Source organism: Solanum tuberosum, unplaced genomic scaffold (assembly GCF_000226075.1).
Source record: "Solanum tuberosum cultivar DM 1-3 516 R44 unplaced genomic scaffold, SolTub_3.0 scf00375, whole genome shotgun sequence".
NCBI lineage: Eukaryota > Viridiplantae > Streptophyta > Magnoliopsida > Solanales > Solanaceae > Solanum > Solanum tuberosum.
Genome location: NW_006239299.1, coordinates 76,187 through 96,796, shown reverse-complemented (window position 1 = coordinate 96,796; position 20,610 = coordinate 76,187). Strand labels below are relative to the sequence as shown.

General features: G+C 35.6%; 1 protein-coding gene across 1 annotated transcript; it reads left to right on the top strand.

The window, feature by feature from the left end:
• The first annotated feature begins 7,349 nt into the window (after positions 1-7,349).
• LOC102602565 (low-temperature-induced 78 kDa protein-like) lies at positions 7,350-9,344 on the top strand. The gene is made up of 3 exons (XM_006361848.2): positions 7,350-7,540; positions 8,507-8,665; positions 8,880-9,344. Exons 1-3 carry the CDS (start codon positions 7,375-7,377, stop codon positions 9,176-9,178), a joined length of 624 nt encoding a protein of 207 aa, XP_006361910.1. The 5' UTR covers positions 7,350-7,374; the 3' UTR covers positions 9,179-9,344.
• Positions 9,345-20,610: the final 11,266 nt, after the last annotated feature.

Here is a 20,610-nt window from a genome sequence, read left to right as displayed (position 1 = left end):
AAATTAAATTATAAAAATAGCAACGACAGTATAAACATAGCAATGCATAATTTGTCGCTACTAAAATAACAACGGATATGGTTTGTCGTCTAGACATCGCTAAATCAGCAACCAAATTAATTTGTTTCGTCGCTGAGAGGCTAGCAACGAGCAAAATAGTAACGATATTTCGTCGCTAATACAATTTAGCAACAAATATATGTATGTTAGCGACGGATTTCGTGCGTCGCTAAACGCTGTTTTTTTTGTAGTGATTGTTGACTTGTTGTCAACCTTAATAACAATAGCTTCAATGTCATTTTGCTCCAAATCACGTAGAATCTTTCTTAACCATAGAGCCTGATCAGTTGCACCAGCAGCGGCGATGTATTCTGCTTTTGCAGAAGATTGAGCTACCACCTCTTGCTTATTTGAATTCCATGAGAACATGCCTGAACCAAGTGTAAAAGCATATCCATAAGTGCTTTTCATATCATCAACGCTTCCTGCCCAATCACTATCTGAATAACCCATTAGTTTCCCTTGCTCTTCCTTTTTAAACCAAATACCATAATCAGCAGTTCCTTTGATATATCTCAACGTTCGTTTAGCAACACCAAGATGAACTTGACTTGGAGCTTGCATAAACCTCGACAGTAGACTTGCCGCGAACATGAGATCGGGTCTTGTTGCTGTCAAATACAACAAACTACCAATCAGACTCATATAAACTGTTGGATCAGCCCTTTCATCTCCTTCAAACTTTGAAATCTTTTCATTGTGAACCAGAGGGGTCGGTACAGGCTTGCACCTCTCCATCTTGAACCTTTTAAGAACATCCCATGCATATTTTCTCTGAAAAATGAAGATTCCATCAGTAGCTTGATAAATCTCCATTCCCAGAAAATAACTCAATTCACCCAAATTTGACATTTCAAACTTGGTCTCCATTTCCCGTATGAACTGATTCACCATAGCTTCATTGCTTCATGTTACCAGAAGATCATCAACATAGAGTTACACCACAAACACATCTCCTCCTTTAGCCTTATTCACATATAAAGTGGTTTCATTTTCACTTCTCTTGAAGCCACAATGAATGAGATGATCATCAATCTTACTGTACCATGCTCGAGGAGCCATCTTTAATCCATACAATGCTTTATGAAGTCGGTAGACTTTATCCTCCATTCCTGCAACTTGAAAGCCTTCTGGTTGATCAACTTAGACCTCCTCCCGCAACAGTCCATTTAAGAATGTCGATTTCACATCCAAATGATACAGCTTCCAATTTGACTGAGCTTCCAAAGCAAATAGCAGCCTTATTGTATCATGTCGTGCAACAGGTGCAAACGTGTCTCCATAATCCAGACCTGCAACTTGCACGTAACCTTTCACAACAAGCCTTGCTTTGTATTTATAAACTGAGCTATCTAGATTAAGTTTGGTTCTATAAACCCACTTCACCCCGATCGCATTTTTGTTTCTGGGTTTATCAATCAACTTCCAAGTATCATTCTTTTCTATCATACCAATCTCCTCCTTCATAGCTTCAATCCAAACTTCATGTCTTGATGCTTCTTGATAGCTATTTGGTTCTGAGATTGCAACATTACATCTTTCATATATCTCGGAAAGGGACCTTGTCTTCAAAATTGGTGAATCAAGTGAGGATTTCCCGTCTGATTCTTCGTCTTCTTCTAGAGTTTCAGACCCAAATGATTGGATTTCAGGCAGCGGACTCAAGTTCTGAAAAACTGCATTATCTTTCTCAATTTTCTCCTTATCCCAGTTCCAATAAACATGCTCATCCACGACTACATCTCTTCGGATTGAAATACTTTTTGTTTGCAAGTTAAAAACTCTATAACCCTTGGCTTGTGATGAATAACCAATAAAGATTCCCAATTCACCTTTTGGTTCAAGTTTGCTTCTTTTGACAAAAGGAATATGAGAATAGCATATCGAACCAAAACTTTTAGTTGCTTTGAAGATGGCTGTATTCCACTCCATGTCTCAATAGGAGTCTTTTCATCCACAACTTTTGTTGGCAGCCTATTTAACAAATACACTGAAGTATGAATAGCTTCTGCCCAAAAACTTTGTGGCAATTTCTTTTCCAGCAACAAACATCTAGCCATTTCAACTATTGTTCTGTTCTTCCTCTCCGAGACTCCATTTTGTTCGGGTGAATAACTTACTGTCAACTTGTGATCAATCCCCATATCTTCAAAATACTTATTGAACTCATTTGAAGTGTATTCACTATCATTGTCCGACCTCAAAACCTTTAGCTTACAACCACTCTATCTTTTCGCAAAAGCTCTAAATTTCTTGAAAACTGAAAAAATACTTGAGACTTGTTACTCAGAAAGTACACCCAAGTCATCCTTGTTAAGTCATAAATAAAGAGCACACCATATTTATTGTGTCCTAAAGATGATGTCTGCATAGGTCCACACACATCAGTGTGAACTAGTTCAAGTTTTTCAGTTGCCCTCCGGGTAGCATTTTTAGGAAATGATTTCCTGTGTACCTTACCCATCTGACATGACTCACAAACTTCTTTAGATAGTGAAATCTCAGGTAAATCCTTAGTCAAGCCTTTTTCATACATAGACTTTAAAGTGGCATAGTTAAAATGACCATATCTTTTGTTCCACAATCATGACTCATCCTTACGTGCAAAATTTGCACTATCAAACCTCACATCTAAAGGAAAAGTTTTATACACCATTTCTACTTTAACAATCAAACTATCTTCAGAGTCAAGGATCAACCAATGTTTGCCCTTAAAAAATAAGGAATAGCCTTTAGACATCATTTGAGCCACAATTAACAAGTTACATGCTAAACAAGAAAAATACAACACATCATGTATTAACTTTGTACCTTGTGTAGTCTGAAAGGAAACTAAACCCTTTCCATGTGCATCAACCATTTCACCATTTCCCATCCTAACTTTAGCTTTGAATGACTTGTCAAGTGTGTGAAACAAGAGCTCATTGTGTGACATATGACTCGTACATCCACTATATATAAATCATGAGGATTTGTTGGCTGTGTTTTCTACATGAGAAGCCATAAACAAGCTTTCTTCTTCATTTTTGGACTTTTCAACAAAATTTGCCTGCCGCACATGATTTTGTTGTGGTTGATTCTGCCTGGCCTGTAATTTTTCTCAATATGACCCATCTTTCTACAGAATCTACACTGAATCGATGGCTTTCCTTTGAACCAACAGTCTTTTTCTTGATGATTGGTTCTTTTACAGTGGCTGCAAGGTGGAAACTTCCCTTTTTTAAAGATTCCTTCCATGGTTTTCCCTTTGCTACTTTATGTCCTTCCATTATTCTATTGTCCTTCATAGGATGTTTGCCTTTATGTTGTGCTTGAAATGCCACTTCTGCTACTTCTTCATCTTTTATACTTGATCTTTGTTCTTGTGCTTGCAACTTGCTGATCAGTTTCGCCACAAATAAAGTCTTCAAATCACAAGATTCTTTGCTGAAATCTTAGACTCGAACCTTGTTGGTAAGCTTATCATCATCTTCTCCACCACCTTTGAATTTGGAAAGGTTTCACTAAACAATCTTATTTTGCTAACAATCTCGACAAGTTTGGCAGAATACTCTTTCACAGTATCTCCTTCTTTCATCCTTAACATCTCAAATTCTCTTTTGAGAGTTAAGAATTTGATTATCTTCACTCTGTCACTTCCGTCAAACTCCTCTTTTAGCTTCTCCCATGCGTCTTCAGGTGTTTCACAAGCCATTATTCCTGTGAAAATCACATCTGAAAGTGTTGAATGAAGACATGTGAGAGCCTTTGGTTTCCTTGACTTCGCATCTTTATAAATCTTCATTTGTGCAACTGTTGGATTTGGTCCAAGTGGAAGAGGTTTATCTTCATTTTCAATTGTTTCCCATAGACTAAGAGCTTTGAGATAAGCCTTCATCTTTATCACCAATATGTGATAATTTTCTCCTGTAAACATAGGAGGTCCTGCACCCAAGAAGTCGTTGGATGCCATGTTACTGCTGCTCAGCTCTCACCTTAGAAGGAGAAAAAACCTTAGCCTTCTTGCCTCCACAGATCCCTCAAGAATAAGGGCTCTGATACCGCTGTTAGTATTAGAAACTAGAAAGAAGAAAGGATAAGGTTCAACAACAGTTCTTTTTCATTCATTATCATATTTCAAAAGGCATACACATATATATCTACACAAGCTTTTCCAAAGTAAGTAGAGGACCATACATATCCAACCACTATTGATTTTCTTACAAAACATAATCAATAAAACAAGGACTACCTTTTCTTTACATACTAAACATAATATTTAAAAAGAACCATTAAACAAAAACCATCTAGAAATATCTCATTTTCTAACAAAGAAGTACAACCAACATTTTACTAGTTAGAAAGCATTTTGTTCATTTTTAATGTGGTTCAAAAATCAACTCAAACCCCTACTCGGGCATCTCCACGTCAAATATAAAGAAAAGTCACACAATCCCTCTCTCGTGCAATCACTCAAATATCACAAAATTTCCTCAACAATTATAGATATCACACAAGCCTGGCCACAGGCTAAGCAACACAAATAGGCATCATAGGGATTAAATAAGAAGATCAACACTTACTAGCCTCTAAAATACATACTACAACTCATTTCCCAGTTGATTTCCTAAGAACATGATAATTACTCATCTCAGTCTAAAAGAGGGATAGCCAAACCTACCTCAAGGCCGAAACTTCATATGAACAACTCTATCGAAGTGAATCCTCAATCACATTCTAATCGGAACGATCCTCAACTATTAAGAATGGAAAATTTTCATCAAAAGGAGTCCAATAATATCCATATTGATAAGATTTGAAATCGGGGATAAAGTAGTCCAAAAATCACTTCGAAATCAAAAGGGTAAATCATATTTTTAGTTGAAAATCAAGTTGTACAAATCAAGAGGAGTTCGTAGTTAAAAACCCCATTAAAACAAGTAAGAATCGAGCTACAGATCAACAAATTACTCATTTATTCAATTTGGGAAAAAATGCCCTAAAATCCACATTTGAAATCTTGATTTTTAAGTGTTTTGGAAGATGAAATTCGAAGAAAATGATATAAAATTGATAGAGGACTTACCACACAAGTTTTTCTCAAGAAAATGTTTTTTAAGTCTCACTCACAAGCTCCCAATATGAAAACAATGAAGAAGAAAGTGAAACGGAAGAAAGAGGTAGCCATTATAATTGATTGTTTGACCGCGCATTGACCGTTCATTGACATCAACAAAATTAATTCTCTAACTTATTAAAGTCTCCGACCGGACCCTCGAGATTCAATAAAAATAAACTAAATATGTTACTCCACGAAATTCGACATTCCTGACTCAATAAAATCGTCAAATTTTTGAAAAAACATAGTTTTGACAGAAATACCCTCTTGAACCTCTCTTTAGGCCTAAAGCTAAACTTCTTGCCTAAACAACCAACTCTTAACCTAAGGCCTCGAAAACCTTACCAACCACTCTACTAGCTCAAACTCGACGTTTCGGACGCGATGAAACTGACGAGATTTCCATCCGACGTCCGAAACTCAAAATGTTGACTGAAGTCAACCCTATCAAGAATTCTCAAGGGGTCAAATCACTAAAACACACACAATCGCATCGAGGACCACACGAACTATTTCTGAAACACAAACTAAGCATGAAAATGCTATGAAGAAGAACAAAATGGTCATTTTACAATTAAAAGCAAAATCACAAGAAATGAGACATCACATTATCCACCACTTTAACATGCGTTCTTCTCCGAACGTAAAGCAAAATAAGATACCTGGAGGGGTGTAAAGCTGAGGGTATCTACGACACATGTTAGACTCCACCTTCCCCGTCGCGTTCTCAACAGGTCGGTGTCTCCACTGCACCTTCACTAGTCAATATGCTTTGATAGCAATCGGCTCATCCTCAAAGGAAAGATTTTGATCCAAAGGAACATAATCCCACTAAATGAGAAACATCATGACGATATCGCTTAAGCATCGAAACATGGAACACTGGGTGAATCGCTGAAAGGCTCGGAGGTAAGGTTAACCTATAGGCTACTTCTCCAAACTTCCCCAAAATCTCAAAATGTCCAATGAACTGCAAATTGAGCTTTCCTTTCTTTCCAAACCTCATCACAACTTTGGTGGGGGACACCTCAAGCAAAACTCTCTCCCCAATAGCAAAGGACACATCTCAGACACGATCTACATAGCTCTTCTACCTACTTTGTTTGGTCACAATGCGCAGCTGAATCAACTTTACTCTATTCATGGAGTCTCTCAACAAATCAGTACCCTAAGGTCGAACTCCAAATGAATCAAACCAACCAACGGGAGATCTATACCTCCTTCCATACAAAGCTTCAAACGGTGTCATCTGAATGTTGGAATGGTAATTGTTGTTATAAGAAAACTCCGCAAGAGGTAGGGATTGATCCCAATGACCACAAAAGTCCATGACACAAGTCCGAAGAATATTCTCAAGCACCTTGATAGTCCGCTCAGTTCGACCTTGGGGCACTGATTTTTTACATAAGTTCATTAACTTTATTAGTGAATAATCCTTTTATGAGTTTATTAAAAAAATCGGTTCTATTTTTATGATTATAATTTTAATACTGTATGCATTAAATATGTATTTATATTTAAGTTCTAATTATCTCTTATTCTCAATTGTCTACCTAAATAACAAGTTTTAATTGACATTATTTGATTTTTAAATTAAAATCTAGAATTTATTTACAATACAAATAGATAATCTTTAGAAAATTATTACCTCCATTAAAATATACTTATTAAATTATCAGTCTTTATTATTTTCAATTATATAAATAAATAGTAGAATTTTATTATTATTAAAAATATTAAAAATTTTGTTCTGCTTTTATTTATTTATTTTAAATATCATTGGCTTGCACACTTAATAAGTATTTTTTACTTTTCCTTTTGTCTAGGAAATAAAACTCCGACTCAATTTACTGCAGTTTAACTTAACATAAAATCAAAAAATAATTATTATTATTTATATCGGGCAACAAAAAAAAAGTAGAGCTGCTGGTCAGTTCTAATTATTTCATGGTCATATAAGATAATAAGAAGGCCAAAATCCATTTTCCAAATTTTCGATATTTATAAAAAGGCCACGTCTACAATATAGAGTCCCCTAAAGTTATAACGTGTTTAGCTCACAAAGTGCCACTTCTTATAGAAAGCCAAGTGGCTTCAATATAAACCATACTATTTAACTTTATCTCTCATTTTTTTTTTATATATATAGTACAAATTGAAAAGTTTTGTTTTGCAAGTAATAAATAATTAACCAAATTGAAAAGTTTTTGGATTTTATGGAGGCTCAACAGTACCGTGCCAATGAAAAAGATGAAGATGAATTAGTGGTGGAGGGGAATAAAATTGGATTGAAAACAGCATTAGAGGATGATCCAAATGCACCAAAACAGGACAAGTCTGCTTCTAATTATCAGACTAAAGTTACTGATCCAACAGGCGCTAGTAAGTCTTGTTTCTCCCTAACACAATTTCGATATTTAAGCGCAACACATAAATATGCTCTTTAATTCATCTTCAATTTGGATTAATTTTTGTGTCTACATAAGTAGACACATATTTAAGGTGATTTCAGCTGATATTTATACGCTTTAGAGGTGTCAATTGGACGGATTGAGTTAAATTTGGGTGGGTCATAATGGGTTAAGACAATAACTGAGTCAAAGATCTAACTCGATTCAAATTTTCTTGGGTTACGTAATGGGTTAGATAATTGGTTAATACTTAATCCAATCCTATTTTTACTAAGCTTTTAATTGTTTTAATTTGTTCTTCTAAATTATTTTAGGACTTAATATATATATTTTTTAATTATGGTTATATATAACTTATCAAATTGAATGTTTTAAAAAATATTTTGACAGGATTTCTTATGATTCAATTCGGGCATTATATATCTATCTATTTTTTAATGGATTGAAATGGGTTAAGCTCATGAATGATTGGGTCAATAATCCGCTTAATTTTAAACGGATTAGGTGGATTGAATTAAATTTGCCACTCCTACCCCTAATGTCCTTCAATCTATGTCCTTCGATTTTTTTTTTGGACGTACACAAGAAGTACTTGAACTTATATAAAATAAACGCCTAAGTTCTACCTGACGTATATCATAAATATTTTATCCTTCTAACTCATAGTTAGGCCGGTATAAACTCGGCCCGCAGGTTCACAATACTTTAGACATGAATAAATCGGGTTTTAACAATGTAAAGAAATAATCACGACACATATACGTGTATATATCAGGTAATTGATCCACTTTATTATAAGATTACAAACCACAACGGGGTCATCAATCTATTTCATTTTTTTAAAAAGGTTACAAACCGGACATGTAATTTTTTCTCTTATACTGACGATGTATATAGCTAATTGAATGAAATTAATATTAATGCGTATTTATAACAGATAGTGAGGAGGTGGGAACTACTCCGCTTGTAGAGTCATTCGAGAAAATGAGCGTAAAGGAAGAAACAAAGCCAGAGAAAGGAGCGTCAATGAAGAACTACTTGGCAGAGAAATTCAAGCCGCGAGATGAAGATAAAGCACTTTCTGAGGTCATTTCAGGTACTCATAAAATGGATGAGTTAAATTTGTGCGGGTTAAAATGGATGAATTGAGTTAAATTTGACATGTTAAAATGAGTTCGAGTTAACGAATGAAAGAGGTTATGGACTTGGCAAAAAGTTGCTTAGGCATTAAATGGATCCCCCCCCCCCCCACCCCAAAATGAGTTGTTGGTCGTATTTTTATGGACTAATTTCGTCATCTCTAATTTCAGGCAAACTTGCGGGACGGAAGGATAAAACCGAGGGTACTGAACAGGCAAAGCCAACAGAAAAAGTGAAGGAAAATTCAACGGAAAAAATGGAAAAACCGGAGGGCGTGGCGACACAAAAAGGCTCTACCGATGAACAGAGGGTGGCGCCTGCTGCTGCGGCGGCAACAACGCATGTTGAAGGTGGAGGAAAGAGTATGATAAATAGGCTTAAAGGTGTTGCTAGTTCATGGCTTCACAAAGCACCAGCAGCAGCACCACCATCACAACAGACTCCTACTAGTACTACACATGGTACTTAATTAGTTAGTTATAAATGCTTCTATATACTTTATCAAAAGTTTGTTTTATATGTTGGTTTGTCTTGTGTTTGTTTTGTTAGGTGTTTGGTTTGATCTTAAAGTGTAATGAGTTGTGTAAATAGATTATGTTTTGTTTTGAACTGAGTGGTGTTTGTTTTGTGTCGTATACCTTCTTAGTTTCTATGTTAAAACTTTTAGTTGAATTACTTCATATTATGTATGGCTCTTAGTATATGAACTTGAGGGGTCATAGGTTTATTGTTCCCAACAATTTAAGAAATTTTGATAAACAATGTGTTTTGAAATTATTGATGATACCCTGGCTGCTACTGTTCTAGTTATTCTGTCTTATGGTAAAGTAAAATACAGATATGTAAATAGACATGGTTACAAGTTCAATCTTAATAATGAAGAAACAAGTTCAATGTTAATAATAAAATCTTCATGAGAAATACACTTCAATGTAAAAGAATATTGAAATGAAATGACAATCCTGCTAAGTTAAAAATGAAATTGATTGAAATGGATAATATAATTAATTATTGCGGTCATTTCAGAAATAAATATTGAGACCAATGAAGTACATTTGTATAATTAAAGAAAATTGATTTTGTGTTATATATCCAAGTTGATGAAAAATAAGAAATTATTTATTTTGGTAATTTACGAATCTCTAAAATTCTTGGAGGGGAAAAAATTCTTCTTGAACTCACATCTGGTAAAACTTTAATATTGACTAATGTATTGCATGTTTCTGATACTTGAGGTCTCTCATATGAGACTTTGGCCTAGTTGCCGGAACGGTCATTAATATCAGTATGCATGATCTATTGACACAAAATCGTGTTGAACTGTGAAATTATTGAGGTCAAAATATGATTAATAAGTCTCTGATTTACAATAAGAATTATGGATCGAATAAGAATTATTGATCCATAGAAATATTTATTTTATCAATAATTCTATAAATTAAATTTATTGATCTAAATTCAATTTAGTGTCCAAAGACACTATACTTATTGCATTTAATCTATGCAAATCCACAACTTCAATCCTTTATGTATAAATTCTTTTGAAATATATGGGGTCGTAAGTAAATTATCTATTTCAAAAGAATAATTTTTAAAAGTGTTTTTAAAGTCTTCAAAGATGTATTAAAAAGGGTAAGAACTATTTGGTTGGCGATATTAATTAAAATAGTCTACAAATTCTAATTAATATTTGCATTACTAATCTCCACATTACTATTCTATTCACTATCAATGTTTGTACCAAACGACCCTTAAATCTTTTCTTGGAGAAGTGATAAATGAAAGGATGTGCTGGCTCTTTCTTGAAAGCTTTACTCCATGTGGCAAGTTAATGTCAAGTGTCATAGACACTTGTCTTATGATGAGCTTCTCCTTGGTAGACATTGGCTCTTTTCCTTTGTAAAATTGTATCAAAAAACTCTTTTAACATTTTTCTTTCTTGGTCTCTAACTTACTCCCCTCTCATTCTGCCTTTCTCTTTTAGTTAATTCATCATTTTGGCTTTGTTATTTTTCTTTTTCTTTAATAACTTATTAATGTTAATTAATTTGTTAATTCATGTATCACCTATTTAATTAGAGAAGACTTGTTTAATCTTAAGGAAATATTTTACATTATTGAAATAATTTTTGCACGACTCAAGTATTAATGTATTACTTAAAATATTATCATAGTAATATTCATCGAAATATTATATTTCATTAGTAATTTTATTAACTAAATTTTATCAATCTAAATTTGGTTCATAGTCCAAAAGATACCACACCTATTACATTTTTGTCCATGCAAATCCAGTAAGTTATGTTCTTCTTATGTATAAATTCTTTTGGAAGTGGGGATTGTATGTAAAATGATTTATTTCAAAATAATTTATTTTTAGTGTATTTAAGAAATTTTCAAAATGTGTTATTAAGGAGTTTTGATGATAAGAGGAAAAATATGTGTCGAGTGCACAAGTGTTTAATGACACTTGTACTAATATACTTGTCATGGTTTCACCCTTTGTCTTCTACTATATTCTTTCCTTCTGTGCTTCAGCAATAAATACAACCAAAAAATATGAGAAGTTAAAAGTAGCAAATGTACATCCTTTATCTACTTCTACTCATTCTTTCATTCTTTCTCTCTGTTCTTTGTTGTTTATTTTTATGATTTCTCCTAAATAATTTGTTGATGTTAATTAATTTGTTAATATCACAACAATAATAAAACTATTTATTCCGCAATAGTAGTATTAATAAGATGAGTATTATTACTATAATATTTTTAAGTAGTACATAATTAATATTTGAGTCGTGTTGGGCACTGTCTTAAGAAATTATTTCAATAGTGTGAAATATTTCTCCATGATTAAACAAGTCTTTTCTAATTGAATAGAGGATACAAGAATCAGAAAATTAATTAACATCAATAAGTTATTAAAGGATAATCATAAAAATAAACAACAAAGAAAAGAGATAAGGAATGTGCTACTTTAGCTTTTCATTTCTTTTGTTGTGTATATCGCTGAAGCACAAAAAAAAAATGTAGTACAAGGCAAAGGGTAAAACATAACAAATGTTAACGCAAGTGTCATTAAACACTTGTGCACTTGACACATATTTTTTCACTTGTCATCAAAGTTTCTTAATAACACATTTTGAAGACTTCTTAAACACACTTCAAAAATAATTCTTTTGAACCAAATCATTTTACTTACAATCTCCCACATATTTTTTCAAATGAATTTACACATAAAAAAATTAACTTGCTGGATTTTTACATGGATAAAATCTAATAGTTGATCCCTTGAACTAATTATTTTTATAATATTTTTATGAACCAATAATTCGTTGTAAGACAGGAATTTTATCAATCATATTTTGACCTCAGAAATTTTATTATTCGACGCAATTTTGCGCTAGAAGGCCATGCACATACCTGATTATTTATGAAAGCTCTAGAGATTAGGTCAAAGTCTCATAAGAGCGATCACACTTAACTTCTCATGTAGATGAATTCATGAAGTGTATATTGTTTTCAATACACCAGCCTTAATTAAGGACTATCAATTCATTAAGAGTTAATAACTCTTCCCTCATAATTAATAGTAGTTCAAGCACTCTCAGTTAGTGCGCAATGTCAATATTGACTTGTTATTATCCATATGATGCTCCTTCATGAGATCTCCAATCACATAGGTTGGGTTACTATCATTACTAACAATCGCATTGGCCTTAAACTCATCTCTTTTGAGGTTAGACAAATTAATTTTCTTCCCACAATTTTAATCAATTCATTGACTGAATTCAGTTTTGATTTCACATAATCAATTGCAATTACTCCATCTCTTAGCTGCTTAACGGCATAATGCCTTCCTACTTTTACTTATAAAATTTATTCTTTGTAATATCAATTGCAGCTTGACAGTCAAAGTCTATAAATATAGAAGGCAATTCATCCTTTATTAAATATTTTCTAAGAAATTTTTTAGCCACTAAGCCTCAGGACTAATGAACTCCAGAGCTACAAATTCTGACTCCACAATCGATCTAACTCATATGTTTAGCTGATTTTTAGGCTATTGCACCATCACTTAAGATAAACACATATCAACTAGTGAATTTCTTCTAATTATCTGAATCAGAGATCTAAATTGCATCACAATACCCTTCTATGTAGAAGGAGATCCACTATACATGATACTATAATTCATGATTCCTTTCAAATATTTTTCCAGTCTAATTAATGCAGATCAATGCTCTTTATTGGAATTGTGAGTATATCTATTCAGTCTACATACATCATATGTTATATCAGACCTTGTAAAATTCATTAAATGTATTAGATTCCAAATAATCTTAACATATTTAGACTGAGCACTGGGTTACCTTTGTTCTTTTTCAATTGAGAGTTAGCATCATAACGAGTGGCTACAGATGTCACCTCATATCATTCAACTTTTTCAAGAAATTTTTGCACATAATGTTCTTGTGACAACATTATATCATCTTAACTACTTATAACTTTAACTTCCAAATTCATACTTACTTCACCCGGATCTTTCATATCAAAATTAGTAGACAAAAATAATTTGGTACTTTTCATAATATTTAAACATATACCAAATATAAGCAAGTCATCAACATATAAGCATATTACCACATAATTATTATCAACCATTTAGTATAGCATATTTATCCACTTCAACCGAAGAAAAGTTGTCTCTCAATAAGACTTGATCTAATTTTTTTTGTCACTGTTTAAAACAAAAAAAATTATACAACCTCCTTTGTTGACACCCAATTTTGGACCTCCACAATATAAATTAATCACCGAGCTTCATAAATTCCAAACGATTTGAAATAATTAGTTTTTATAAAGTTCAAAATATTTTTCAAGTTACTTTTAATTAATTTTATCATTTTTTATAATTTTTAAGTAATATATATATGTTTTATATAATTAGTATATTTTATAAACATTTTGAAAAATCATCTCAAAAAGATTTTAATTTTAGTAAGTATTTTATTAAATTAGTTTAGTTTAAATTATGGTTATAATTTTGAATCATTAGTTTACAATTAAGTAAATTATTTTATTTTGTTAAGATTAAGAAGCTCGTTAATTAATTAATATTAATTCATTTTATTTTGGGTTTAGCCAAATTTGTTAATTTAACTCAATTTGGCTATTTCTTAAACTCCAAGATCTAACCCATCTTTGACCTCACCTTAAAACCTTTTGGAGACCAATTTTGAGCCTTTTTTACCTCTTTTCAGCAGTCCAAATCAATTCCCCTTCTATTTTCCACTAACCCAGGCCCACTCCCAACCTTATCAGCACCTCATTCCCACAAAAAGACCCACCCATACAATATAACAACATATAACACCAAATAGACCCATCCCCTATACGTTTTCTTCTTCTTCCTCTAGAAAAAAAAATTGAAACACGAAGAACCAGAAAACCCAGACGCATAATAGCAGCCCAGCGAGAAATCGACGAACCAATCCAGTCCAAATCGAGCAGCCTATCGCAGTGGGTCCTTCTCTGTATGCGAAGCTTCGAGAATAATCTAGGTGTCTCCATCTTGCGCCTCGATCGTCCTTCGCTCAAGATCAAGGGCTCTCATTCTCTATCCGTTGGAATTGGTACAATTGATAGCTGACCAACCTTATCCTTTTTCAAGGGATTCGAATTTCGAATTTGAAAATTCATCAAAAATCTCTCCGGATTTCACCCCCATTTTCAGCCTTAATCCTCTTCTATAAATTCCTTTTTTAACTCTTTGTTAAGAGTTGGAAAAAAATTTGGCAAGAAGTTATGTTGTGAACCAAGCTGACTCCGTAAGGGCCTATGGGCAATTGGAGACTTTTTGTAACATCCCGCACCTAGAAACGACTATAAAGAGTTTAAAATATGAAAATATTGATTTTGGAAAGAATAAGGAAATCTGGAAATTTTGTCTAAGTTAAGAAAATGAGTTTTGGCCATTTGAAAATGGCCATAACTCCTAGCTCAGAAAGATTTAGGAGTAGCTTTTGATATGGTTGGAAAGACCTTGGAGATATCTTTCCAACGCTGCGTAGATTGCATGATTTCAACATTGTATGAGTGAGATATGCCTTTCGAAAGTTGGGCTGTTGGATTGAGGAAAGTCCCAATCCGGACTTAGGGAAGGGCAAAGTAGTCTTTTCTCTAATTAATTTCCTAATCTGATTTTAGGGATTTATTGGGGTAAAACATGACTTAGTCAGTTTGGAGAATTGAGAAATACGCTTAGGGCTTGGAGAAGAGAGAAAAGAAGAAAGAAAGGGGGAAAAAGGCAAGAATTCGTCAAGATCATCCAAGCTTGCGAGTGAAATTCGTCGAGGGTGATCCCTATTAAGGTATGTGAGATCTTTTCGTGTTGGGTTAGTCCACTCACACTCTCATCTTATTTCTATTCAGAGAATGGTTGTTGATTGAAGGAAAAGTTAGGGAAATCTTGAAGAACTTTGTTGAAATTCGTTAAGTTCTTGTTGGTTGAATTGTTGATGCTTAGGGGTTGAGTTGATTTATGTTTCTAGGCTATTTTCGAGTTAGATTAGTTGTGTATTGAGGTTTCAATTGATCCTAAGTGTTTGGGGAAGGAACTAGGGAAGATTGGAGGGCTTAGAGATGAAAAACGGAGAAGAAAAATCGAGAACACCTGGGTAACGGGGCTGGGGCGCCGCGCCAGACAACGAGCCCCAAAGCAGCCTCTGAAGTTTTGGCCTTAGGAAGCCGCACCAGCCAGAGCGCCCCACAGACTTTTCTGAAGTTTGTAGCCTGACGCCCCACGCCTCTCAGAGCGCCAAGGACACCAGTTCATCTCATTCTTCCCCCATCTTTTCGTACTAGTTTCTAATCGATGTACCTACGTTTTCTAGTTGAATCCAACACTCTAAAGTACATCTAAACATCATAAAATCATCCATAAACATGAGATCATGAACCTTGAATCCATAATTCAATTCAAGGAAAGTTAAGATCAAAGTCAAAGAAGTTAAGAGTCAAGTTTAGAAGTTAAGAAACAAGTCAAAGCAAAGTTTCTTAAAGTTTTCAAGAGTCTTTAACAAACGTTTTAACTTCGCTTTAAGGCTCAAGTTTCAAGTTAAGCAAAGAGTAAAGAGTTGGGTTCATTTCTCAAAAAGCTATAAGGGGACTAAGTATTCCTAAAGAATTTATAAATGTTTTCACATTTGAGTATGAAAAAGGAACATCGGTTCCAAGAGAGCTTTTAAGCTAAGTTTTGAGTAATTATCTCAATTCAAAGAAAGAGTTTTGTTTTTACAAACATATGAGCTAAGTATATTTTGGGAGTAGTATTGAGAAACATTATGGGGATGCGAGTTCATATTAACTCAAGTCTCCATAAACCATGTAGCCATCATGGGTAGTAAAGGATCATACTTTTTAGATGACTCCTTAAGATGCTTTTAGCATAGACTAGTGGATCCACTAAGTTAAGCGTTCTATATGACGACAAAGTATAGGACAGTTTTGGCAGCGTGGGCAAGACGTTGTATAACCACTGGGGCTCATAGTGCTGGTTGTCAGTTAGAGAATCTCCCACATTTATATATATATACATTGCATGTGTCTTATTGCTTTATATTGAGTTCAGTTATTCATGAGTTGTACAGAGCCAAGGTAAGTGTTCCTTCTTACTCCTTTCAAGCTTTAAGTTGTTGTTTAGCATTCCAACTTGCATACTCGTACATTCAATGTACTGATGCCAGTTGGCCTGCATCTTATTATGATGCAGATACAGGTAACCAGGATCAGCATCCATCACGCTGTTGATCCAGTTGAGCATCCCAGAGTCAGTGGTGAGCTTCCTTGCATTCCGGAGGACTCTTTTATTTCGCTTTCCTAGTTTTTCTTTATTAGGATGTTGTGGGGTCTATCCCAACATCCATCTCAGTATTATAGAGGCTTCATAGACAGTCAGACAGTTAGTATTGAGTCTCTCATCTATATATTTGCAGATACTTTGTTTTGAGACATAAGTTGCCATTTTGGCTAAGATGTTATCATTTAAACTATTGTATTGAGTTTATTTTGTTTAGTTAAGTTTTCCGCTGAGTTAAGTAAGCCAGGCCAATGGTCCGCTTGGGGCCAGCGATGGTCTCCGAGTGCCGGCCATGTCCAGGGTGTAGGCTCGGGAGTGCCAAACTTGGTATCAGAGCACAGAGTTTAAGAGTCCTAGGGAGTCTATGAAGCCGTGTCTGTAGAGTCCTACTTATAGATGTGAAGCGCACTACATCTATAATTAAAAGGCTGCAACATTTAGGAAATTCTTCGCTTCCTTCATATCCATTTCGTGCGTTAGAGTATATCTCTAAAAGTTTCCCTCTAATCCGTGCTTGTGCATGTTTCAGATAGCCATGCCTCCACGAAGAGCAGCACGAGGTCGTCCAGCTAGGAGAAATGTTGAACCACAAGAGCAAGGGGTACCTAATGCACCAAGCGTGCAACCTCAGGGCGAGGTCACTAAAGCTGAACTCTGTGAGGCTATCCGGATGCTGAGCCAAGCTGTGACTAACCAGGTTGGGCAGCCAATAGGACCAAGGCAAGATGAGGCTGACACTTCGAGGATTCGCGAATTCTTGAGAATGAATCCTCCAAGTTTCACTGGTTCGGTCACTACTGAAGATCTGAAATTTTTTTATTGAGGAGCTGAAGAAGGTATTTGATGTGATGCATGTGGCAGATATTGAGCGAGTTGAACTAGCTGCATATCAACTGAAGGATGTTACGAGAACATGGTTCGATCAGTGGAAAGGGGGTCAACCTGAAAATGCACCACCTACTAGTTGGGCTTGCTTCGAGAAGCCTTCTTGGGGCGTTTCTTTCCCCGAGAACTGAAGGAGGCTAAGGTACGAGAGTTTCTTACACTGAAACAGGATTCCTTAAGCTTGCATGAGTATGGGTTAAAGTTCACCCAGCTATCCCGCTATGCTCCTGAAATGGTTAAGGACATGAGGTGCAGAATGAGCTTGTTTATTGCTGGCTTGGGTCGTCTATCAAGCAAAGAGGGCAGGGCAGCGATGCTGATAGGTGACATGGACATATCAAGGTTGATGGTTTATGTGCAGCAGGTTGAGGCAGAGAAGCTGAGAGACAGGGAAGAGTTCAGAAGTAAGAAAGCGAAGACAGGGAATGAGTCTGGGCAGCAGAAAGGCAATGTGAATCGTTCGTCCTTTCAGCAGAAGCAAAAGGGGCCTGCTCTATCATCTGCTAGTGCACCTGCACCTCGAAACAAAGGCGAATATTATGGTCAGAATTCGCAGAACTTCAGATCTAAACCAGCGCAGTCCCAGGGTAGTGTGGTACAAGGAGGTAGTTGGGCTCCTGCATGTGCTAAGTGTGGGAGAACCCACCCAGGTAAGTGTCGTGATGGCTTGACAGGTTGTTTCAAGTGTGGACAAAAGGGACACTTCTTGAAAGAGTGTGCTAAGAATAAGCAAGGTAGTGGAAATCCAGGCAATAGAGCCCAGTCTTCATCAGTTGCTCCACCAGACAGGGCAGCACCTAGAGGAGCTACTTCTGGTACTGGCAGAGGAGCGAACCGCCTTTATACAATCACCAGTCGCCAAGAGTAAGAAAACTCTCCAGATGTTGTCACTGGTATGATCAAAGTCTTTGCTTTAGATGTTTATGTTTTGCTAGACCCAGGAGCAAGTTTATCTTTTGTGACCCCTTATGTTGCAAATAAGTTTGATGTTATACCTAAGAAACTTTGTGAACCTTTCTGTGTTTCTACACCTGTTGGGGAGTCTATTCTAGCTGAGCAAGTTTTTCATGATTGTGTCATTTCCATCAATCACAAAGACACCATGGCTGATTTAGTTGAATTAGACATGGTAGATTTTGATGTCATTCTAGGTATGGACTGACTTCATGTCTGTTATGCATCAATAGATTGTAGAACCAGAGTGGTCAAGTTTCAGATTCCTAATGAGCCAGTCATAGAGTGGAGTAGTAGTTCAGCTGTGCCTAAGGGTCATTTCATTTCGTACCTTAAGGCAAAAAAGTTGGTTTCAAAGGGTTGTATCTATCACATAGTCTGAGTTAATGACTCAAGTGTTGAGGTACCTCTCATTCAGTCAGTCCCTATAGTAAAAGAGTTTCCAGAAGTCTTCCCTGATGATCTACCTGGAGTCCCTCCTGAGAGAGGAATAGTTTTCGGTATAGACATCATTCCAAATACTCGTCATATCTCTATTCCGCCATACAGAATGGCACCAGCAGAGTTGAAAGAGCAGTTGAAAGATCTCCTAGATAAGGGTTTCATTCGACCAAGTGTCTCACCTTGGGGAGCTCCGGTCTTGTTTGTGAGAAAGAAAGATGGTTACCTTAGGATATGTATAGATTACCATTAATTAAATAAGGTTACCATCAAGAATAAGTATCCCCTTCCAAGGATAGATGATTTATTTGATCAACTTCAGGGTGCCACCTATTTTTTGAAAATTGATCTCAGATCAGGCCATCATCAGTTGAAAGTTAGGGAATGTGACAATCCAAAGACAGCATTCAGGACTAGCTATGCTCATTCTGAGTTCTTGGTCATGTCCTTTGGTTTGACCAATGCACCAACAGCGTTCATGGACCTTATGAACAGAGTCTTCAAACCTTATTTAGATATGTTTATTATCGTCTTCATTGATGACATATTAATCTATTCAAGGAATGAAGAAGCTCATGCTAGCCTCCTCAGAATAGTTCTTCAGACTTTGAAAGATAAAGAGTTGTATTCCAAGTTCTCTAAGTGTGAGTTTTGTCTTGAGTCTGTGGCATTCTTGGGCCATATTATTTCCGGTGATGGTGTTAGAGTTGATACTCAGAAAATTGAGGCAGTGCAGAATTGGCCTAGACCCATATCTCCAACTGATATTAGGAGTTCCTTAGGTTTAGCTGGCTATTATAGAAGGTTTGTAGAGGGGTTCTCATCTATTTCGTCTCCTTTGACCAAGTTGACTCAGAAGACAGTGAAATTTTAATGGTCTGAAGCTTGTGAGAAGAGCTTTCAGGAATTGAAGAAGAGGTTGACTAGTGCCCCAGTTTTGACCTTACCAGAGGGTACTCAAGGTTTTGTGGTGTATTGTGATGCATCCAGAGTTGGTTTGGGTTGTGTGTTAATGCAGAATGGCAAGGTGATAGCTTATGCCTCCAGACAATTGAAGGTTCATGGGAAGAATTATCCAACCCATGACTTAGAGTTAGCTGTTGTAGTTTTCGCCTTGAAGATTTGGCGACACTACTTGTATGGTGTTCATGTTGATATATTCACTGATCACAAGAGCTTGCAATATGTATTCACTCAGAAAGAACTCAATCTCAGACAGAGGAGGTGATTGGAATTACTCAAGGATTATGACATGAGTATTCTTTATCACCCAGATAAGGCTAATGTGGTTGTTGATGCTTTAAGCAGGTTATCCATGGGTATTACCACCCATGTTGAGGAAGAAAAGAAGGATTTAGCCAAAGATGTGCACAAACTTGCACGCTTGGGAGTCAGACTTATGGATTCCACAGAAGGAGGAATAGTGGTGACGAACGGGGTTGAATCATCACTAGTGTCAGAAGTGAAAGAAAAGAAAGACCAAGACCCCATTTTGCTAGACTTAAAGGCAAATGTTCATAAGCAAAGAGTATTAGCTTTTGAACAATGGGGAGATGGTGTATTGAAATATCAAGGTAGATTGTGTGTACCAATGGTAGATGAACTCCAAGAGAGGATCATGGAGGAAGCCCATAACTCCAGATATTCCATTCATCTAGGTTCCACAAAGATGTATCGCGATTTGAGAGAAGTGTATTAGTGGAATGGCATGAAGAATGGCATTGCAGAGTTTGTTGCTAAGTGTCCAAATTGCCAGCAACTGA

What these genes read in the sequence shown, in the direction of transcription:
- LOC102602565 (XM_006361848.2), top strand. Translation starts at nt 7,375, where the DNA reads ATGGAGGCTCAACAGTACCGTGCCAATGAAAAAGATGAAGATGAATTA. An exon ending in TACTGATCCAACAGGCGCTA is followed by an intron (nt 7,541 to 8,506) that starts GTAAGTCTTGTT and finishes TATTTATAACAG; the next exon opens with ATAGTGAGGAGGTGGGAACT. An exon ending in ACTTTCTGAGGTCATTTCAG is followed by an intron (nt 8,666 to 8,879) that starts GTACTCATAAAA and finishes CTCTAATTTCAG; the next exon opens with GCAAACTTGCGGGACGGAAG.